At 45.5% G+C, this 24,307-nt stretch overlaps 1 protein-coding gene across 1 annotated transcript in view; it reads left to right on the forward strand.

Annotated features, from left to right (window-relative positions):
* Positions 1-24,307, forward strand: part of LRP1 (LDL receptor related protein 1) — a 491,602-nt gene that overhangs the window by 78,666 nt on the left and 388,629 nt on the right. Inside the window, exon 3 of the mRNA XM_015409543.1 lies at positions 14,151-14,237. Coding sequence (XP_015265029.1) covers positions 14,151-14,237 — 87 coding nt within the window. The remainder of the gene's footprint in view (positions 1-14,150; positions 14,238-24,307) is intronic.

A 24,307-nucleotide genomic window follows, 5' to 3' on the forward strand; every position in this document is an offset into this window, starting at 1 on the left:
CCTCTCCTAGCCTGATGTCCTAAAAGAGACCTTTAAACTGAAAATAAAAAAATGGCTCCAATTCACTTATGCTTCTGTTGCTCTTCCAAAGGTGGAGTCCAGTGTTCCCTCTAGGCTGTGCACGTGAGCTCATTAACACAGGAGGCCCCGCTTAGCAGCAGTCTGGAGTTGTGCAAGGTCTCGTGGGCAAGAACTCGTGGGCACAAGAACTCGTGGGCACTCCATGAAAAGTCTTTGGTGTGCCTAGTAAGTTTTTAGCCCAGGAGCTCCGTGTAGCATAATCCATCTCATAAAAACCCTGTGAGGTAGTTCAGGCTGAGAATGTATGACTGACCCATTAACTCAGTGAGCTTTGTGGTGGGATGGCGATTCAAACTCAGGTCTCCTGCTTCCCTTGACCAGCATATTTACCGCGTTGCCACACCTGGCCCTCTCCTAGCCCGATGTCCTAAAAGAGACCTTTAAACTGAAAATAAAAAAATGGCTCCAATTCACTTATGCTTCTGTTGCTCTTCCAAAGCTGGAGTCCAGTGTTCCCTCTAGGCTGTGCACGTGAGCTCATTAACACAGGAGGCCCCGCTTAGCAGCAGTCTGGAGTTGTGCAAGGTCTCGTGGGCAAGAACTCGTGGTTAGCAGCAGTCTGGAGCTGTGCAAGGTCTTGCACTGCCCACTGCCCGTTTAAAGTTGAGAGCAGTTATGTTCTGCTCGTGATGTGAACTGCTCCACTCAGTAGGGAGAAGAGAATTAGAGGGAACACTGGTGGAGACTTCTCTTCCATCTTCTGAACCGTATCTCCTGCCTTCTTACTTCTCCAAGAAGGTCTAGGAAAGGGTTGTCGAACTCATTTGTTATGAGGGCTGGATCTAACATAAAAGAGACCTTGTTGGGCCAGGCCACGTGTGTCATAAAATGTAATGCCAGGCAGCAGAGATATAAACTTTATAAAGGACACAAACACAATTAAAGATTTTTTAAACTTTAAATAAATTGGCCTGATCCAGCATTGGCGTCTCTTACGTTCTTATGTCTTGCACTGCCCACTGCCCGTTTAAAGTTGAGAGCAGTTTCTGCTCAGGATGTGAACTGCTCCACTCAGTTCTACTCTGAGGGCCTGATCTGAGAACTACTCCTCTGAGGGCCTGATCCAGCCCCCGGACCACTTGTTTGACATCCCTGGTCTAGGGGGCTGGTGAGTCTGTGACCATACAGCCGGGATTCTCTGTTTTGGATTCAGCACAGCTGCAGATGCAGAGGCATATGCACTGGCAAACGAGTATCCATATAAAAGTTTTCTATGCACTTTCTTCCACTTGCCACCATTTTCCCTGCTGTGCTGCCTGAAGGCTTTTGGAGAACTTAACCCCACCCCAGTAAATAGTATACTGCTATAGCATTATAACACTATAGCAATGCCCCCCTTTTAAAAAAAAGTTCCCTGGCACAGCAGGGAAAACGGTGGCTGCAAAGGGTTAACAGAAGTTATAGCATTATAACACTATAGCAATGCCCTTTAAAAAAAAAGCCCCCCAAAAGCCCTCTGATGGCACAGCAGGGAAAACAGTGGCTGCAAAGGGTTAACAGAAATAATACAACACAAATGCAGGTGGAACCAGTATGCATACCTTTCTGTCCAGATGGTGTGTTTACCCTCTAGGATTGTACTCTCCCCCCAAAAGGTCATAGCAGGGCAGGATTGGGGAAGAGTGTACTGAACATGGGAAGAGACCATTGGAGCTCACAGAGAGCATGAGGTCGTGCAGGAGTCCACCAACATGGTGCCCATGGGCCCCCAAAGTGCCCACCAACCCCTTTCCTGGTACCTGCCAAGTGTTTTTAGATAGTGGGTGGGGCCAGGTGGGTATTTTGTCCAGCAAGGCTTCTGATTGGCCATCTCAGCTTTAATTGGCTATGCAGATTTTTTTAAAAAACACTTTGCTTTGGCTCCAGCTGCTAGCACAGCACAAGGATCTTCACTGTATAACTGAAAGTATGCAACGGCAGCCATGTTTTGTCTTGCTGAACCTCCAGCAACAGCCATTTTGTGGCAGCCATTTTGCAGCTGGGCCCACCACCCTGTGCCAGAATTCTGAAAAAGCGTTCCCTTTTGGATAATAAGCAGGGAACAATCTCTGTGTGGAAGCAGCCCAAATCGTCCCCAGTGGCACATGATTGTGGCTAGTTGTTCTGGGAGGCAGGGTAAAGACTGTGTGTTTGAAAGTAGAGGAGACTTGAGGTTTTGGTCTCCCTGGACTTGAAGCTTACAAGTAGCCTTAGTCAGTAGCCATTATCTCTTCAGCCAGTCTCCGTTACTGTTCTGAGGATTAGAAAAGATAACGGAGTGTTGTAACTAGTCTTTAACTGGTCTGAAGCGAGAGGCACTGAAGCTCAAGATAACTGCTGTAGTTAACCTGGTGATGAGGAAAACATCCAGTGTCCTTTTGATATATTCAAAGGTACACTTGTCTGTGTTGCTTTATCCAGATCTGAGCCTTGGCACTGAAAGCTCAGTACTCAAAGAGGAGTTGAGCCTTAGTTCCGACAAAGCCCTGATTATAACTCGCCTTGAGCTCTTTGGTTTGAGTAGAAAAGAAACTTCTATATCAGCTTTGTAGATAAGTCTGTGAATAGCTCTGTTATCTTTGCTTTGTCTGTCAGTTGGATGATACCACAGAAGGGGGGAGGGGTGGCAGCTGAAAGTGACTGGGGAGGCGGGCGGAATAAAAAAAATATGAGCCCTCAAGCTTAGGCAGAAGGACAAGATTTCTTTCTGAAGACTAAACAGTCCAGCGCGCCCTGACCTGGATGGCCTAGGCTAGCCTGATCTTGCCAGTTCTTGGACACGAAGTAGGATTGGTCCTTGTTAGTATCTGAATGGGAGGCCACCAAAAGAATTCCAGGGATTTCTACGCAGAGGCAGGCAGTGGTAAACCATCTGTGAACATCTCTTGTCTAGGAGATCTACAGGGTTGCCATAAGTCAACTGAGATTTGACGGAGAACAAATTTAGAGTCCTGTGGCACTTTATACACTCATAGACAAGCAGTTCAGTCTGCCAGTTAAGATCCACCTCGGAAGCCCTATTCTCTATGAGAGGTGAGGTGGATGGTGACTGGAGGCAAATGGGTCTCTTCCAGTGGTGGCACCTTGCCGGTTGAATGCCTTTCCCCTTGAAGGCTTGCCTGACACCTACCCAACTCCCTTTCCGGCTCTAGGTAAAAACAATCTTTTTAACCATGCTTTTAATTATGGAGCTCATCTTTTAAAATTAGTTTTACAATGTGCTTCTAGCCTGAGAACGTTTTATGAGACTCTTTGAAAGCCATTTTATGCTGTTTTGTGTTATTGCTGTTTTTTAAATTGTTAATAATTTATGATTTTGTTACATTTTACTTGGTAATCTACCTCAATCAGGTTCTTTGGAGAGGCAGCCTTACACATTTTCAAAATGAAACAAATAGTATAAATGTAACAAAAGCCATCTGTTTTTGACAGGAATCTGGGGCCAGTTGAAATTGTATCACTGTCTTGACTAAATCTGGGGGTGGTTTTCTGTCAATGAAGGAAGGAATTTCCTCATATCTTTTCTTTAGGAGTTTGGGCATTTTGCAAAAACGCCCTGACAGAAAGTAAAAAACCCTCCCGCAGAAAGTATCTCAGTTGTTTTTTAAAATAATATCTTGTGGTGATTTAGAGTACTTAAAAGAATTTCACATGTACCAGCTCTGTAATGCCTGGACTTGGTTAGCCAAGGCTACCTTGATCTTGTCAAATCTCGGTAGCAAAGCAGGGTCAGCCCTTCTTAGAACTTGGATGGGGGATCACTTTTGAAGTCCACAGTCGCTACACAGAGGCAGGCAATGGCAAACCACCTCAGAACCTTGCCTAGAAAACCTTACAGGATTGCCATGAGTTGGCTGTGACTCTATGGCAAAAAAAAGCTCAATAATTCTTATAACAAAATCATAAAATCACAAAGTTGGAAGGGGCCATACAGACCATCTAGTCCAACCCCCCGCTCATTGCAGGAACAGCCTAGAGCATCCCTGACAAGTGTTTGTCCAGCCGCTGCTTAAAGACTGCCAGTGTGGGGGACCCCACCACCTCCCTAGGCAGCTGATTCCACTGTTGCCAAGTTTTCCCTGATATCCAGCTGGTACCTTCCCACCCTTAATTTAAATCCATTATTGCGAGTCCTCTCCTCTGATGCCAACAGAAACAGCTCACTGCTCTCCTCTGACTGCCCTTCAAATACTTAAAGAGAACAATCATGTCCCCCCTCAACCTCCTCCTCCCCAGACTGAACATTCCCAAGTCTCTCAGCCTTTCCTCATAGCCTTGGTCTCCAGGCCCCCAATCTTCCTCGTTGTTCTCCTCTGCACCCACTCCATTCTGTCCACATCCTTTTTGAAGTGAGGCCTCCAGAAATGCACACAATATTCCAAGGGCGGCCTGACCGATGCAGTGTACAGCAGGACTATGACATCTTGCGATTTGGATGTTATACCTCTGTTGATAACACCCCAAAATTGCATTAGCCTTTTTTGTTGCCGCATCACACTGGCTGCTCATATTTTATATACGGTCCACCCGTACCCCAAGATCTTGTTCACACACACACTGCTACCCAGAAGCGTATCCCCTTCCAATATGCGTGTTCCTAATTTTCGTTACCCAGACGTAGAACTCAGCACTTAGCCTTGTTAAATTGCATCTTGTTCACATCCACCCACTTTCCCAGTGTGTTCAGATCTCGCTGAATTCTATATCTTCTGGTTTGTTCGCTGTCCCTCCCAACTTGGTGTCATCTGGAAATTTAATGAGTAGCCCCTCCTCACCCCCATCCAGATCATTTATAAAAATATTGAAAAATACCGGGCCCAGAACCAAGCCCTGTGGCACCCCACTGGACGCCTCCCTCCATTCAGATGAAACACCATTGACAACTCCTCTTTGAGTAGTTCACCATTATTATCTCTGAAGATCACCATTATTATCTCTGAAGTTGGGGAAGGATGCGGCTTCACAGTTTGCTTACAGCCAAGACGGTTAATGGCAGAAGTCAGATTTCAGCTAGAGACGTTCTGGCTGACAGCTCGTTGTCCTACAACGCAGTCCTAAACAGAGTTACACCCTTCCTAATCCACTGCAGTGATTAGTTTCAGAAGCGCGTGACTCTGTTTAGGACTACAGAGCTAGCTGCCATGCTGTGTTGCTTGCAATAAGAGGCCCAGTTTCCCTTTACCCTGAGGAAGATTCTTACGGGAACACATTGGGTATTGATATTTTTACTCTTCAGGAATATATCGTCTCATTTAGTACCAGCTGGAGTTTCGCCTCTCTTTTTGTGTTTTTCACTTATTGGTATAACAAGAGCCAGGAATAGAATCTAGTATTCTCTGCTGCCATTATTCACTGGGATCTATTGAAATTCAGTGTGAAAAGCTCACCTGGTACGTGGTTCGCAGTGCAATCCTAAACAGACTTGCACCCTTTGAAGTCCATGGAAACCAGCACATTTGGAAGGGTGTAACTCCTTGTAGGATTGCCACTGTGAGCCAGGGACAGAACTGTGGGGTTCCAGTTTCCATTTAGCTTTGCTTTGACTTTGTCTTCTAGTAAATAATCGGTTGCTCTAAACTTATACACTTCTCTGGCTTTGAAACGATAACAAATCATGTCGCAAATTAAAGCTCCTGGTCGTCCCCCCCCCTCCCAATTCCAAACTGTTGCTTCACCCACTAGAATTCATTTCCATTTTGGAAACTTTAACATATCCCAGGAGCCTCTGCTTTCAATCATTGCTGCATGAACTAGTTGGTTGTGTCATCCAAGCACTTGTTGAATCAGTGATGATCCCATAGATAGTGGCTGTTTCCATATGGATGTTTTGGTCTGCTTTACGTTCTGTTCATACTGTTTCTTTTCTCTCCCCCGCCCACTTTATTGTAATTTTCTTTGAAACCTGGTTTGGTGTGATCCTTTTGGAAAGCTTTTTTGGACATCATATGGAGAGGAAGGTGTGTATTTTTACAGGTCGTGCCCAATGTTCCCTCTAAGCTGAGTTAGTGTGAGCTAGCTCACACTAACTCAGCTTAGAGGGAACACTGGTCCTGCCCATGTTGGAGATGTATTTTTACCTCAGCCCCCATAGATGCCACCCCCTCCAACCAGGTGGATTTTTTAAAAATGGAATTGCTAGATCACTCTAGCCTTAGTAATGATCTAGCCTTTTTTTTAAAGCAGCCCTTTTCATTGTGGAGGTATAAGGGGAAATATGCAGGCCCACATAACAAAGAGACTGAGAATTACAGTAGATCATGATAACATTATGATGTTATAGCGATCTGTCAGTTACTGATTTTAACTCCCCCCGTATGGTGGTTGCATGGTGTTGAACCAAGGAATGTGTGGGGAAAACTGCTGCGCTCTGTGACTTTTGTAAGTGCCTCAGCTGCAGCAAGAGCTACATAGAGAATCATCCCTCTGTGGAAGCAACCACTGTTATGTTTCGAGAGAATGCATCCTATGTCTGTTCTGGAGTAATGAGACGCCTTTAAAAAATTCTGACAGTTTAATTATTCAGTTTTTAGATTTTTGGAGAGGGTCAGGAGGACTGGAAGGGAGCATCTTGTCAAGAGTTTTTTGCTACTCAGTAATCAAGTCCAGTTGACACTAAGTTACTCAAGCATCGAATTAAAAAATGCCTTTAGCTTTCCTCCGTGTATTTAATTTGCAAATGAGCCATAAAATGTATGGTCGCTTATGGAATTCCTTTTGGCTAGGCATAGCTGCAGTGCTTGCTGTGTGATTGAATCCTTCTTCCTGGCCTCTTGTCCTGCACTGTCAAGACAGCCACAGTTTCATAAGCTTTCCCCCTCAAGGCCCATCTGGAGCAGGAGTAAGGCTGGACACCACTGGGCTGGAATTCTCCCCTCTCGCTCTTGGAATTTTTCTTTAGAGCACTGATTCCGGCTTGGAAATGCAAATCTGATGCATTTCATGCCGCACCCGGGCAGGAGGTAAAACTGGGCACATTCCTCTCAGAACAAATCCAGACTTCTTGGCTTGCATGAGCGTCTGAATTTGCCTCCTCTTGGAAAGTCAGACGGCCACAAATGCCTCTCTTGCTCTAAGATGAAAGAAGGGCTCAGGAGTTCCATCTCGATATCCCACCCTCGCCAGGAGAGAGGCTCTTGGGCAGATGCTATCTCTATCGTAGCCATTCCGGTGCCAGCACAAAGAAATTAGAACTACCTGTGTGCATAATTCTTTTGAAGCAAACCTTAGATGTTTTAGCACCTGGCTTACTTTTGGGGTTTTTTTAGGCACCTTTATATATTGCACTGACCTTATGAGATCTGGGAAGCTAAGCAGGGTCGGCCATGGTTAGTACTCGGATGGGAGACTGCCCCGACCTGCATGGCCCAGGCTAGCTCGATCTCATCAGATCTCAGAAGCGAAGCAGGGTTGGCTGTGATTAGTACTTGGATGGGAGACCACCAAGGAAGTCCAGGGTTGCTATGCAGAGACAGGCAACGGCAAAGGACCTCTGTTCATCTCCGGCCTTGAAAACCCTTTGGGATCGCCATAAGTCAGCTGCGACCATCACTGCTGTTGTATACAACAGGAGCAGTTTGGAACCCACTTTTTGTTGACCAGAGGTTTCTGGCAGGCAGCTTGTGACACACAAGGTACTCTGCAGAAGATGCACAAGATACTCTGGCTGCTGCAGGGTATCTTGTGCATCTTCTAGAACGGTCATGGCTTCTGTGCAGGCACACGTTGGGACTTACGTGTGTGTGCCAGCCAGCTGCAGAAATGATTTCCAGAGCTTTCTAGTAGACGAGAGTCGCTCCCCTCCCTCTGGCACTTTCTTGCCAAAACAATCACAGGACCAGGAGGAGGGGCGCTACTCCCTCAGTTCTCTTTTAGCTGCTGCAAAGAGAGGATCTCCATTGCTGTTCTGTGTTTTTTTTCTGTGTTTTTTACTCACCTCATTCTTGAGGCTGAGGAGACTAGTTTCTCTCAGAATTTTCACTCTTATCAAAGCACCTGGGTCCATCCCACCATGACAGAAACAAAAAGCCCACATTTTCCCAAGGATGGCAAATTATATGTTTACAAGCATTCTGTTATGATGTTTATCATTGACAGCAAGTTTTAAGGAGATCCGGCAATATTTTAGGTGTAACTTTATATTGCCGTGGCTTTAAAGCACAGACACAAATAATAAACCTATTAGTGGCTGAAAATTGGAATCGTACTGTTGCGGATTCCCCCCCCCCCCCCTTTTTAAATAGCATTGGGGAGAGACAGAAACAAGGTGGATAATACCTGGCAGGTAGGGATGAACGGAAGTGGCGCGTCATAGACTCTTGCCGGTGGGAGAGAGGAATTGGGGGGTGGGGTGGGAATTAGAAGACACATGAGTGTCCATTGTTACTGTTAGCATTCCAAAAAATCACGCATCTGTGGCAGGTTGGGTCAGTAGAGGTGGCACGTCACACTTACAGGTAGACATGGGGACTGAGGGAGAGTGATTGTTTTGAAAATCCTGCATCCCACTTAGATTACTTCTGCTTCCTAACAGTGATGTATCAGTCCTTGAAAACCACTGTCTTAGAAGACCCAGGAAAGTATGTGCTCTGAGTTAAAAAAAACCCCACCTTTTATTTCTTAAGATTTTTCACTGTGATACTTAGCTGCTTTTTAAATTTCTGGTGCTTTTCCTAGTCCATGTTCTGTTTCTAGAACAGAACAAAACTTGTTAATGTACCAGGTCACCAGTGTTCCCTCTAAGCTGAGTTGGTGTGAGCTAGCTCACACCAACTCAGCTTAGAGGGAACATTGCAGGTGACTAGAGCCTATTCCAGATGTAGGCAAACTTTTGTGGCCCAGATGCTGAAAAAAAGTCTACCTGTGCAGATACAGGTGTACTGTGAAGGTATAGGTATCCTGGCAGATAGAGTACAGGTGGGTGGGGAATGAGGGTTGCGTTTGGCCAGAAACACACGGAACAGGCCAAGCCCCAGTACTGCTGCCAGCATCTCATGGATTTATCTTGGACTTGGCTGGTGATTGTGCAGGTCTCTGAGGCGATGACAGGTATAAGCCATGCCTGTTGCCTTGGAGGGAGATCTGCCCTGAGTGTCAACCTGGTGTGTTGCTGTTGGCACCTGTGATGGAGGTTGCCTGCTATACCATCCTGTTCCCTGACCTGAAATCTTTGTCGGTTCTTTCAACATCTTGATCAAAGGTGCCATGTGGATTTGGGGCTTTCTCGCACTCTGCAATGTTGTGGCCTTGGAGCTTTCTTTCTGTACAAAAGGAAAGATGAGATTCTCCCAGTTCTACATAGGCTTTTAGATCAGGCCATGGCATACTATTAGTATTCAGTTCTGTTCAATTGCTGTCATTCCAGAGTTCTTGGTAATGAGGTAGATGTGTGATGGGAGGAAACGGGGAGGGACAGATGAGCCTTGTCAAAGGCTGTTTCCCTTGTGACTTGAGCGGTGCTGTCTTGCAGCTGCATTAGCTCCGCACTGTGATAGAAACATTACGGGTGGGGGGGGGGAGGGTGTCAGTCTGGTGATCTTGTCTGCGGGACAAATGGCCCTGTCTGGCTTGCAACTGGTCTTCCCATTTAATTGACAGCTGGGCTCCAGCGAAAACACAGTTCCAGCAACTCAGAAGTATATTATAGCACGGGAAGAGTGGTTTGGACTGGCACAGTGTGAAATGGATCAACTGTGCGCTTGTGCTGAGTTAATTAATGAAGCTGGCTTGAATCTAAAAGGCCTGGACATGTTATCCTTGGTTGCTGTATGCCCTCTGGGGCAGAGTCCCTGCAAGTAGCCACCCAAGGTTGCCTACCTTCTTCTTTCTAAAAGGGTTATTGATCATTCTTCAAAAAGAACCAGTTGTTAGAACATGGCAGCAGTGTCATGGGGCTTCACTGAAAAATACTGATGTGGGAGGGGACACCCATGCACCCAGTCAAGTCCTGGAGGTGGCTACAGCGTGATTGGAGCTCCTTAACTGGGCTTCAAATGAATCCAGATGAAAATCAAAACCCTTATTCTTGTAGCACTTTTGCAGCTGCATTTCCTCCATGTTTTCTTACTACAGCCCCATCCAGTACAGACCCTGCTTAGCTTCTGAGATCTGATGTGATCATTCCCCTGTAATCATGCTGCCTCCCCTCCAGCCACTGTACTGGTCACAGCTGACTTATGGCACCCCCTCCCCCAATGGATTTTCAAGGCAAGAGACATTCAGAGGTGGTTTGCCATTGCCTGCCTCTGTGTCATGACCCTGGACTTCCTTGGCGGTCTCCCATCCAAGTCCTAACCAGGGCTGACCCTGCTTAGCTTCCGAGATCTGACAGGTTTGGATTATCCTGGGCTGTCCAGGTCACAGCTTCCACCATACTGCTCTAGCTATAATGGATTGTTTATATCACCAGATGTAGTTCGTATTGTTGAATCGTGGAGAAAATGACAAGATAGTAGAAAGTAGGTGCAGGAAGGCCATCTTTTTTGGAACAAACCTTCATTTTTTAAAGCCAGAGGCCAAAGCCTGGGTTTCCTGGATCTAAGTGTTTCCCTGCAGACACACAGCAGCTGAGGGGCATGTCTGTTAAAAAATAAAGGAGGGCCCATTTGGGCTTGAATGCCACTGCGGTGGGGGGGAGAAAGAGCTTTTGTCTCCCCCCAATCGTTTTCAAATACCAAGACAGCGCCAGAGGAAAGCAAGCTGAGAAATAGGACGCTGAAAAGATATATATTAAAGTGATACTCTATCAAAAAGACATAAAGGAGGCATTCCAGCACTTGTAAAAACACAGATATTATATCCTAAATTTTTGACTGGTGCCCAACTAAAAAGATTACCGTTCTGATGAATATTTTGAACTGGCATTGAATATTATACATTGATACATTATCTTGAGAAGAGAAGACACAACATCATGATGTAATATATTCCTGAAGAAGCAATTTGAATGAAACAAAGTATTAATCCAGAATCTTCATCATGCTGATATTGCTTTATGCTTATTGCATTGTGTTGATATTGCTTTATGCTGATGGTATTTTGTACATGCTTTGTATTCTATACATTGTCTCACTATTTATGTCTTTTTGATAGAGTCTCACTTTAATATATATCTTTTCAGCGTCCTATTTCTCAGCTTGCTTTCCTTTATTGTTTCTTGCTGCGAAGTCTCTTTTTTAATATAAGACAGCACCAGAGGGCAGTTATTTCCCTACTTTTGCCGCTCCATGTGGAGTATTCTGTCCCCCTATGGTGGTGTTTCAAGCCCAAGCTGACCTTTCTTTTTAAACAGACATTTCCTATGTGGAAACAGAGTTGGGCCTGAGGACCCAAATGGCATATCTCGTTTGGCCTTAAGTGTCCTGGATCCACTTGGGCTTTGTAGGGAGAGGGTAGGAGTAGGTAGTGGATTTTGTGTCCCATTTAATTGAGTTGGTGGGAGCTGTCCAGGTTGCAAGTTCTGGAGGTACTGCACAGAGCATCATGCTTATCAAGAATCCAGGAAAATATGTACAGGCACTTGCTGCTATTTCACACACTTTGTTTCTGTCTTTAGGCTTGGCCAACTTACATGAAAGCACTTGGTGGTGGGGGAAAGAGCTGCCAATTCATAGCCAACTTACGGCGACCTCATACGGTTCTCTTACTCCGTGCAAAAGCACATACTCTATGACTTAGGCTGTGTCTTCTTTATACTGGGCACCTGTGCAAAACAGCTGCGCGTGCTGGTTGTGGACCTCTGGCATACTAACTGACAATGTGCAGCTCTTTTGCGTGGGCAGGGGGGAGTCCTGATCAAAGTCTGGCTGCAAAGTCCTGTGGGTCTCTCTGCTTTTGTCTTTCTGGTGTTACACTGAAATCAAGCTAGAGGCTAAGGCACACATTTGGTAGAATGAGATGGCATGGAACAGGGGTCACTGGGGGTGTGGGGGGGAAGTATTTGTGAATTTACTGTATTGTGAAGGGGGTTGGACTAGATGACCCTGGAGGTCCCTTCCAACTCTATGATTCTATCCTGAGGTGAGAAAAATGGGTGCCCAATGACCTGATGGGCAACTGATTCAGGACAGACAAAAGAGAAATACTTCTGTACTGAATGAATAATTAAACTGCAGAAATTCGCTGCCAGTGAATCTAGTGGTGATGACGGCAAGCATGCATGGCTTTAAAAGGGGGTTGACAGATTCACCGAGGAGAGGTCCAGCAATGGCTACTAGCCATGATAAGTCCAAGGAGTCTCCATATACAGAGGCAGCAAACCTTTGAATTCCAGTGCTAGGAGGTAAAATCAGGGTGATGTGTTGGCCTTTAAACTTTTGGGCCTATGTTGGTTGAAACCATCACTTGACCAGTGTAATTTCTTTTTAAAGAATAACTTTTTCTGTACTTTCCAGGGGTGGGGAGATGTGTTTTCTGATACTGCAGCTTGGGATACATCCTCCTCATGAATTTTTCATTAGATTTTTTACATAAACAATATAGGATAGGAAGGGTAAAGGGTATGGGGTAAGACACAGGAGAAATTGTTTATAACAATTGTAAGCCTTTCCCTCTTGCTCGGAAAATAATTGGGGTTTTTAAGTATTTCAAGTACTAGGTATGTTCAAATTCAGATTTTTAACCTGTTTTAAACTCTTGTTTCCTAAATAGTTAAAAAAAAGAAAAAAGTACATCCCCCAAATAAAAACATAAATAATTCCGAAATGGAATAAGTTGCTCTTACTTATTGATAAACGACTTGTACATTGAAGACGAGCAAGTATAGAAATTCTGACAAACTTTCATTGTTTCCACGTGGAGGTTGTGCTCTGGTCTGGTATCCAAACTGGAAGAGGATTGGGGGGCGGGGGCTGGAGCGTCCACACATCATTATCTCCTAATCACTCGTCTTCTAGGTTTTCCATTGCTTTGCTATGATCTTTCCAAACCCTATTCTGATACTGATCACAGCCCAAACATATTTGCATGCTGTGTGGGTAAGAAGATGTGCATTTTTGACAGCCCGACCCGTATTTACCCCGTTTTCCTTGCCTCAACTGCCATTTCTGCTCTGGCACTGAAGGGCTTCTTGGTTTTTTTTAAACGTTGGTAATTGCTATGTCACTATAGCAATATAGTAATGACCAATTTTTTGTAAGGCATGAGGGGTGTGTGTGTGTGTGGGGGGGGAGGATGGTAGCTGGGGAGGCTAAGGTAAGGAATGTTAGTGGGGGAAGTGGTGCATGTGTCATTTCTGTGAATGCCTGTGCAGCTACATGGAGAGTCATTGCCACACAGATGAAACTTTTGAGTCTTTTTGGAGGGAAATTACAGATATGATCAGCGGATGCCAGAGTGCTGTGCCTGGGTAAATCCTTTTCGTTATGTGGGATGTGGGGTGGAATCAATTAAACTAGCCAATCTGGGATTGGAGCATCTGAAGGACCGCGTTCTTCTATCTGACCCTGATGGCTGACTCAGTTCTTCGTTGGAGGCCTTGCTCTGACCACGGATAGGGTTTTCTCAATGGCTGCTACACAGGCTGTGGAATTCGCTGCCTAGAGTTGTTCACCTGGTTCCCCACTCTTCTTGTTTTTCAGAAGCATTAAACCCATTTTATTTGATCAAGCATTTGCCAGTGGGAAGAGTAAAGCCGTCTAGGTTACGGCTTTACCACTATTTTATCTGAGATTTCTGTTGTTGTATTTTTATATTGCTTAAAGCTACTGTTGTTGATAAAATGGCAGGGTGTCTGTATTTTTAAAGGAACAATTTACCCGAGTAAATGAATGAAATAACTTGGGAAAGCGGCTCCTTTTAATTTGTGAGAATCGTTTAAAAAGAAATGTCATAAGAGTGCGGGTATGTGTGTGAGTGAGGAACAAAAGATATACTTTCGTATTCTGTACTTATAAGAAAATCTCAACATAATAGTTTTTTGCAAGTCCCTTTGAAATTCATTGTTCATTCCGTGGACGCCTTTTCCAGAGATGGACTTAAGAACCTGTTCTTAAATGTTGCCCTCCTTCACTGCTCACTTGTTTTCCATCCAAAATAAGCAGAAATAATAAATTAGGATTTTAATTGTTTTCCCTCTCCCCTTTGTATTTCTACAGCATTGTCTGAGGAGGTTGATGTCAATATTGCGCCAGTTCCAAAGTTTGGGGAGCAAGCCCTGGAGAGCTCTACCTCACAAATATTGTGTAAGATTCCTGCGACCGCACCCTCTCGTCCTCAGACGCGCGCGCCCTAACTCCGCGATGAAACTTGATTTTGTTCAGGCTAAGTTGTTTTGTGAGCCTTGTGGTCCTTCAGCTAAGACAGCTGCTGCTGATCCGCCTGTTGGAATGGCACAAGCTGGTTTACTAACTTAACTAGAATTCGCCAAAACGGATTCAGGAGCTGTGCTGAGAAGAACGAGGAATGCCCAAGTCCTTAATTCTGTGCCTACAATTGCTTCTGTTACCCACAACAGTTTAAAATGCCCCCAGCACAATGGTGCTCACTCTGTGGCTTGTGGAGAGCCACGGTCACAGTTACAACCAACCAAAGAGCAACATGTATTTGTATGCCTGGGAGGCTTGCAGCTTACCTGTTCCTCCAGCAGTAAACCACCTGCCAGCCACAAGACCCACCACTTTTGTGGCCTTTCCCACTTTCTTGAAACTTGAGGCAGGTGCCCGATTGGGGGAAACTGCTCAGTAGAGCCGCAGGCAGCATGTCCAAACCATATATGGCTCTGGAGCCACTGAGTGAGTATCACTGTCCTGGACCCTTTTAGATTGAGAGGACCCTATTTCAAGGGAAATCATAACAACAGTTGAAACCTTTCTGCTTTTATCCTTGGTGTACAACAGGCTGTTTGCATCAGAAACTTTAACACTATACTTCTGTGAGGAACAAAAAATTGAGATTGAGTGTTTGTCTTGTTGTTCCAAGAGATGGCATGCTTGGTTTCCTGCCCGTTGTGGGTCTGTATTCCTCGTTTCTTCCCAGTACATATCGAAGAGCTCATGTGGGTATTTTGGGGTCAACAGAGCAATGTTGTGTTATTTCCATGTCTTGTCTATATACCATTGCTGCTGCCTGCTGTGAAGATTACTGTGTCCTTACTTTATAGCCATTCCTATTCAGTCTGTCACCTACCAGATATTGTTCTGATAATATTGACTCGCTGGTGTTAGTGTAAGTTTAAGAAGTGATTAGGAATCATTCCGGCTTATTTCCTCTCCCAGAAAGTGTCACTGTTTTGCCTATTTGTGAGAATGCATGAAGTTAGCTTCTACTGAGTAGACGTATGGGCCAGTATTCGCTACTCTGAGTGGCAGTGGCTCTACAGAGTCTCAGACAGAGGTTTTGCATATCACTTACTACCTGATCCTTAATATAGATGGAGGTGCTGGGGATTGAACCTGGGACTGTCTGCATGCAAGGCAGAGCTTTACCACTGAGCCATGGCCCCCCTACATTGTCTGTGCACTCCTTCTGGTGTACCTACGTGGATGTTTGTGTCCAGGTGCAGGGTACCTGCGTGTAATTTGGGAACTCGAATGTTAACAGAGCCAACTTTTCTATGTTTTCCCTGGGCGTTGCTGCTGCTGCCTCCCCCCACCCCCCCATGTTCTGTGTTCTTTCGCCAATGTTCTGTGTCACCATTTCCCACTATTTACATTTTGGTACATTCTTTATTTTCCCCTGGGGATGGAGCAACTATGTTCCTTCTGGACATGCTCCTGATTTATTTGCACAGTGCAACATTGGTTCTACGGAGCTCCACAGGAGCAAGGTGGTTATGTCTCTGCCTTTGCAAGGGTTGTATGTAGTTATGATTGTATCACATACATACATGCTTTGCTGGTGGATAGGATCAGGTCGCCAAGCAATTATTTAGATGTGAATCCGTGCAGTTTTGATTGATTGTTGCCAATTATGAAGGCTTTAAAAGTTGTTAAAGGGTTTCATGAAGAGTCAAGAATGATCTCTGGTCTTTGTTGTGGCTAGCGCATGATGTACAAAGGTGGTTTTTTGGGGTGTGGTTCTGTTTTCCCTAGTGCTTCATACTGCCATAGTGCTGACCTCTGTTTTGATCGGCCCTTGGATTTTAAATGTCATTTGTCATCCTAGGAGAACAAACTGGGTATTGGCCAGCTGGAACAGAGTGTTGTAGGGAGAGGTGGCAGTGCATGATCATAAGGAAATGGGTGTGATCACTGCTTTATTTCTAAAGTAGAGAGGTTTCAAGCTGGCTTGGAAGCCCATGGTTCATTATCATGTATGTGTATGTGGCAGACTGTGATTATGTAAATGATGAGGAAAATAGCTATACATGCTAGAAACCTTTTCTCCTTTATTTTAACCACATTTTCCAGGATGGTGTCTTTGCACTGAAAATCTAAAGTTGAGTTACTGGTTCAGAGGCTGAGCCTAGTGAACCCATGGCTCAGATCAAACCATGGTTGGAGCAGATTATCTGGTTCTTTCTCCCTCTGAGGCGGAGGACATCTTTGGGTGCTTCCCACCATCCAATCAGGGAGGCCGGAACTAGATTCCGCTCCTTCCTGTCTGGAGTGTGGGATACCCCTTACTTTCAGTTCTGTTCCTTCCTCAGAGGGAGAGCAGTTCTATTGCAGGCTCTGTCTACTATTTTCCTTTATTAATCTTTTTACTCCTTTCCTTCCTGAATTCTTTGCTAAACTTTTTCTTCCTCTCACTTCTGAGTCTTAATCTTACTGTTGTATCTCCTCTTCTGCCTCTCTTCTGGACCCCTAAGACCCACAGTGGCGGCTCCTTTGATCGCCTGCAGAGTTTTTCAAGCAGGCGAGCTCGATGGAAGCCAGGGAAACCCACGGCTTCCTTGACGAAGAGGACCCCGCGGCGGCGGCGCTGTTGGCAGCAAGAGAGGAGCGACCTGGCGCCAACATGCCTTCATGGCTTGTGTGCGCTGCTGGCAATAAATCAGCCATTTTAGTGCCGCAGAAGATCTCCAAGTGGCCAACCATGCCAACCTCTCAGCGGGAGATATCATTGTAGGCCTTTCCCTCCGTGGCCAATCCCTGTTAGTTCAACAGAACCTCTCTCTACAGATGGGTAATGTACCTGGGGCGCCTAGCATGCCTATAGATTTCTTTGCCCTTATGAAACAGGCCATGTGAGATCCACAATATCTGCCATCCAGCCACCCCCACTGTTGGGGGGTCTGATTCCTATCCTGCTTCTCCTCCTCCAACCCCTCCCCCAGAGCCCAGACTGCCTCCTAGAGAGAAACAGTGCCCCACCAAGGCTGCCCGAAAGAGTCCTTTGGATGCGAGTAGGGACAAAGGGCCCCAGTGGGAAGGGTTTCTACCCATTGATAGTGATTCTGAGAGCAAGGAGGAGGGGGCGTTTTTATCAGATGAGGCCGAGGAGGAAGAAATGTTTGTGCCTGAGCCATCTACCCGCCTCTTTAAGCCAGAGGGCTATCAGTTCTTATTGTCAATGACTGTAGCTGCCCTCCAACTCCATGATGTATCCAAAGGGGAAGAGGAGGCTAGATCAGGGATTCCAAGACCCGGGGAATGGAGGAATTTCCCCCCAGGGACGATGTCTCCCCGAAAGTCTTCCCCTTTCCTGAGTATTTTGAGAGACAGATGAAGGCTGAACGGTCTAAGCCAACAGCCAACCGGCAATTCTTTCAGTTAGTCAAAAAACTATATACAGTAAGCCAACAGCCAACCGGCAATTCTTTCACTTTCAGTTAGTCAAAAAACTATATACAATGCCTTCATTTGTACATGAGATGTTGCAGGTGCCCACAGTTGATGCCCCAGTGGCCACTCTGCAATCTTCCAGTCTCCTGTCAGAGGATGGTCAAGGCACAGTTTGTGACAACTTCAGCAAGAAAAGGAAAAGGCTCTGTGGAGAACACATGAAGCACTAGCCATAGCCATCAGAGCTCTATAGTTTCCAGAGCTTCCATTCTTTGGATGAGAAAACTGATTCAACTACTTCCAGAGAACAACAAACCCCTCCTGGAAGGTGCCAGCAGGCTTCTGAAAGCCAGTACCTTTACTGCAGACGCCTCCTTAGACGTCCTTACATTTGCATCCAGAGCAATGGCCTCAGCAGCAGTAGCTAGACGTCTTCTCTGGCTCAGAGCCTGGCCAGCAGACTTACATTCCAAAAACATTGTTCTGTCCTATCCCTTCCAAGGAGAAAAGCTATTTGGAGATGCCCTGGAAAAGATTTTGATTGAAACCAGAGACAAGAAGAAGGCAATGCCTAAGACCCTTCAATGTTCTGACAGGCAGGGGGTATGTTGGCAATCAGCCCTTTTCGAACGCAGCATACGCTGCCCAGACCTAGACAGAACTCCAAGAGATCATCCTGGGGTTACTCATGCCAGAATTTTAAGAAAGGGACCTTCAACTCTAGGAACAATAGATATCCCTCATCCTGCGTCGAAAGGCCGGGATTTTCAACAAACATGGCTCAATGCTCAAGCAGATGCCTGGACCTTAGAGGTTGTCTCTCAAGGTTGTGCCATAGAATTCAAGAGGCATCCACCGGAGCGCTTCATCATTTCCCCTATGTGCAAGAACCCCCAAAGAAGGATGATAACACAAAAGGCGATCCAGCACCTCCTGGACATCAGAGCAGTGGAACTTGTTCCATCACACCAGCATGGATGGCGGGCTACTCCATCTTCTTCATGGTTCCCAAAAAGAACGGGGACTGGAGAGCCATTCTAGACCTCAAGTTCCTGAACAAGTTCATCAAACTCCGTCACTTCCAGATGGAAACATTACGATTGGTCTCAGAGGCCATCCAACCAAACGAATTCATGACATCAATAGACCTCACAGAGGCGTACCTCCATGTTTCTATCCTACCTTACATCGCCAGTTTCTGAGATTCTGTGTGGGCAAACTTCAGCTTCAGTTCTGAGCCATGCCCTTCAGACTTGCTACAGCACTGCGGGTATTTACCAAGCTCTTGGTCAATCCGATTGTTTGCCTCAGGGAGCAGGGCATACATGTTCACCTGTACGTGGATGACCTTCTGATCTGGTCCTGCTCATGAGAGAAATCTCATCAGGACACTCTAACTACGATACACTACCTTCAGCATCACGGGTTCCTAATAAACTTGAACAAATGCTCCCTCCAGCCTTCTCAAAGACTGGAGCACTTGGGCATGGTTATAGACATGACAAAGTGTTCACTGTACCTCACGAGAGAGAAAGTGGAGAAGACCAAGCATCTGGTGGGACCAATAATCTGAAGTAGGTCGTCATCTCTTATGGCAATGACCAAATTACTGGGTCTCCTGGTAAACGACAACTTTACTGGGGTTGTCTCCACCTCAGGCTCTGTAGTCTTTCCTCAGACCCTTTCAACAACAGATGATGGAAGATTCTCGACCTCACAGTGCCACTGATGGTCAAGAACAGCCTGAAGTGGTGGACCAGGTACACCAATCTAGGTCAGGGCAGGAGGTTCCTCGTAGCACAGGAGAGCCAGATATTCATGGATGCCAGCCTCATGGGCTGGGGAGCTACACTGAACAACGATCCAGTCCAGGGTTGCTGGACGGTCCACGAAGTGACCCTACCCATCAATATACTGGAGCTGGGAGCCATCCGCTTTGTGCTTCTACACTTCAGGGACCAGATTCAGAATGGCCAGATTCAGAATGGTTCGGACGGACAATCACTTCAGGGACCAGATTCAGAATGGCCATGGTCTGGTTCGGACGGACAGTGGCTCAGCAAAGACATACATAAACAAGCAAGGGGCGTCCAGGTCATTGAGGCTTCACAGAGAAGCTGTTCAGTTACTCTCATGGGTGGAGGACCACCTTGCCTCAATCAGAGGCGGACTGGTTGAGTAGGGAGACTATCCGACATGGAGAATGGTCACTGAAAAAAGAGATCTGATTCTGTCAAGGTTTGGAACTCCCCTCCTGGATCTCTTTGCATCTCAGGACAACCATCAGTTACTGAGATTCATGCCCAGATTCTATTACCCACTGGTAGAGGGGATGGACGTGTTGATGGTCCTGTGGCTGACAGGCCTTTTCTATGCCTTTCCTTCCATTCCAATCATCCCCAAGCTTCTGTGGAAGATCAAGGAACAGGGGGCGGAAGTGTTAGTGGTGGCCCTGTGGTGGCCACGATGGCCATGGTCCTCCACTCATCATCAAATGGCGATGGCCTCTGGACATGCTTCATCAGGGGCTGATCTGGCACTCTCATCCAGATTGCCTCTGCTTAACTGTGTGGAAATTGAATGGGATGCCTTCCTAAAGCTATGACGTGAGGTCACTGAAACCATTTTGGCCTCAAGAAAGTGACCCACAGTTAGAATTGATAATGTTTCACATGTTGGAGCAGGAGGAAAGCAGTGGACGTGCTTAATCCTCCATTAGATGCCATACTGAGCTTCCTTCAAGATGGACTCAAATCCGGTTTCAAGTCAGCCATGCTCAGGAAACAGGTGGCAGCTCTGGCCACAATCCTGCCACCAATGGATGGTTTCTTCTTGTCCAGACATCCTCATGTCCAATGTTTTCTACATGGAGCTACCCTCAAGAGTCATTCTGCGATACATCACCTTCCTACCTGGCGCCTTCACACAGTACTGTCGGCACTGACCAAACATCCCTTTGAACCTATCAAGGCTGTACATCCCTTTGAACCAATCCAGACACCATCTTCCTCATGGTGATCAGCTCCGCTATTAGGATTTTGGAGTTAGGCACCTTGTCGATCAAATCAGAACTTTGCATTTTCCACAAAGACAAGGTGGTGCTCCGCACTGACTCAACCTTTCTACCAAAAGTCTCTTCCACTTTTCACAGAGCTCAAGAAATATGCTTACCATCCTTCTGTCCGACTCCGACACACTCCACGGAGAAGTTATGGCATAGTCTGGATGTTTGGAGGGCACTGAAGACATACCTGATCCATATGGAAGACATTTGGTGCTCTGATTTTCTGTTAATCAATATTTCAAACCTCAAGATAGGGAAGATGTCGTCAGCAGCCATAGGTGTGGTCCTTAAAAAATCCTTCTGTCCGACTCCGACACACTCCAGGGAGAAGTTATGGCATAGTCTGGATGTTCGGAGGGCACTGAAGACATACCTGATCCACATGGAAGACATTTGGTGCTCTGATTCTCTGTTCATCAATATTTCAAACCCCAAGATAGGGAAGAAGATGTTGTCAGCAGCCATAGGTGTGGTCCTTAAAACCTGCATTGTGTAGGTATATAAGGCTCTCGGTCTTGAGGTTCTTCAGGGCATAACAGCACACTCAGCCAGGAGCGCTGCCACCAATGTGGCCTTTCTCAAGAATGCTTCGGTGGAAGAGGTCTGCAAAGCAGCAACCTGGTCATCCCTATCGACCTTTGTGTGACATTGCAAGCTAAACCTGTACATATCAGTGGACCATTGGGAGAGAAGTGTTGCAGCATGTGATTTTGGATGAAGATGACATCCCACCCAGATCTTTTTTTTTAATGATAATTTTTATTGAATTTCCAAACATTTTTAAAACAAATACAAAACATAAACCCCACCACCTACCAACACCCGTACTGGTCTATGTCTATCTTGATACCTAAATCCGCCTCTATAATTGATTAATCCCACCCAGATCTTAAGCACACCCAAAGATGTCCTCCACCTCAGAGGGAGAATGGACCTTTGGACACTTACCGTGAGAGGTCCTTCTCATCTAAGGAGGACATCTTGCCCATCCTGAATCTTTTGTTCTTCTTTCTGCTGCTACACCTCTTTTGCCTTTCTCTCTGCTCTTCCTGTTTAAGGCCTGTTGCCAGTTAAAGTTTGTTTTTCATGTTGGAGTCTGTTAAAGTTACTGGGAAGTTTACACACTACTGCTGTGCGGAGTCACCTGAACTAAAAGTAAGAGGTGTCCCATACGCCAGACAGGAAGAAGAATCTAGTTCCTGCCTCCCTGATTGGGCGGTGGGAAACACCCAAAGATGTCCTTTTCTCAGAGGAGAAATACCCCTCACAGTAAGTGTCCAAAGGTCCATTTTAGTCTTCATTCATTCACTTATTAATTTGATTTATTTGGAAAGTGTGTATGCTTCCTCTCTACAGGCCTGCTTAAGGCAGCTTACAGCTAAAACAATAAAACCAAGTCATTAAAAGAAAGCAATTAAAAACAAGCCGGAGCATTAATACAGCACAAAACACACATCAGGCAGCCTAAAATTATATTGATAAAAGCAGCAGTCACTCAAGAACCTAACCATAAAAAACCTTTTTTAAAAAAGAAAAAGCTAAAACCATTTAGTTAAAACCCTTGAAAATCATTATCAGTCAATATCTGACAGTTCCCTCTTGGTCAGTACAGCAGTAGCATCAGGATATATTTCATGAAGACCAAACAAGTGGAAGTCTGCAGATTTTTTTTGTACAGCAAAGTGCTCTTTCTTGGGCTATTTCCCCCCCCCCCATACACACAACGAATGCTAGAAAGAGCCACCCCTGGAGAGATGCTTCCTGAAGAGGAGGCGGTCATCCTCCTTCTAGACGTACTCTGGGATACAGTGATGAGGATCAATTTGAGTGCATTTGTTCAAAATCAATACGAGTGCTCTTTATTCACAGGGTGCCCGTGTTCTAGCCATGCTGATCTCCTGTCCATTTGTACCGGTGCCTTCTTTCGGTGGAGAGATTTTCTGCATTTCACCTTTTTTTTGCAGAAAAGCTCTGAACCAGAAGACTCTTACAGACATACCCTGAAAGACCAAACAAACCTCTGTTATACAAACGGAGCGACAGTGGTAACAGTACAATTCTAAACGGAGTTATAACCTTCTAAGCCGCAACAAGGTGCCCATGGTCACCGTGGTGCCCGCTGACCCCTTTTCTGGTGCCCATCAAATGTTTTTAGGAAGTGGGTGGGGCCAGGTAGGACTTTTGCCCAGCAAGGTTTCTGAATGGCTGTGCAGATTTTAAAAAATGTTGTTCTGGCAACGGCTGCCACCACAGCCCAAGGATCTATACTGTGTCACTGAAGTTAAGACGTGGTAATCACAGTGGCTGGCTCCGCCTCCTGAGGCAGCCATTTTGTTTCTGCGCCCACTGTAACGATGCCAGAATTCCAAATGTGCTCACAGGCTCAAAAGGGTTGGGGACTTTAGAAGCCCACTGATTAGAAGAGTGTCACCTGCTTCGGACTGCGCTGTAAAACCCTTGGCCTCCCAATTGATTCACTAATAAATCGGTGGCTAGCACACATAACTTCTCCCCCACAATCGCAGTGGACCAATAGAATTAAAGTAAATATTGGAATTGCTAGCACTTTAATATTGTCTGATGTTAGCATTGTTTATACTATTGTATTGCATTAATGTTTTTATGTACTATGTTTTATGTAGTATGATAACTTTTACCTGGTTGCGAGCCGCCCTGAGCCAGCCTAGGATGGAATGGGCGGGATATAAATAAATAAATAAATAAATGAAACTAGAAAGCAGGGTAGCTGTTCCCCAGTTCTTTCTGCGTTTTGCTCTTTCTTTGAAAAATAAAGAAATTCAGCAGTTGAATTTTCCCAGACCGCTTTAACTGTCTAATAATACTGTTTTTCCATGTGAAAAATGTGTTTGGGTTGCAAGAGGCCACTGATTTTGCTTCCATAATTACTTCTCCCTCTCTCATTAGACGGATATACACTGCGGCCCCATGTGCTCACTGCAGGTGACCAGGCGGAGGTGGGGCGGGGCAGGGCACTCATATCCCCTCTCCCTCCTTCATGCACTCAGTGACCATGTGGAACAGTCATCTGTGCTGGGCCATGTCCCTTCTTATCAACCAAATGTGACTCTATCACATACAGTAGCAACAGCAGATACATGTAATATATTGCCTAATGACCACTTATGAGAAACTGCTGGAAAAAAACCTGCCCTGCTAGATTGAGTGGAGGGGCTCGTACTGCGGTGCTGACTTTGCGGTCCGAGAGGATCACATTAAACTGGGGTTCCAGACATTTCAGCAAAATACAGACTTTAAAAAATATTTTTATTTCATGTTATAATTATGTACAGTTATACACATAAAATAAAGGGAGGAAAAATTGATTCCATGCATTTGACAGTATTTTGCCAAACTGCACCTATACTAGAGAAATCTTCATTATTTTTGCAGAGCAGATAATTTTATATTTAAATAAAAAGTATTAACTTTACCAACAAATGATCTTTGTGTGTGTGTGTGGGGGGGGGGGGTTTTTTTTTTGTGTGTGTGTGTGTGCTTGCAT

The sequence above is a fragment of the Gekko japonicus genome, unplaced genomic scaffold, assembly GCF_001447785.1.
Source record: "Gekko japonicus isolate JY-2015 unplaced genomic scaffold, Gekko_japonicus_V1.1 scaffold1353, whole genome shotgun sequence".
Taxonomy (NCBI): domain Eukaryota; kingdom Metazoa; phylum Chordata; class Lepidosauria; order Squamata; family Gekkonidae; genus Gekko; species Gekko japonicus.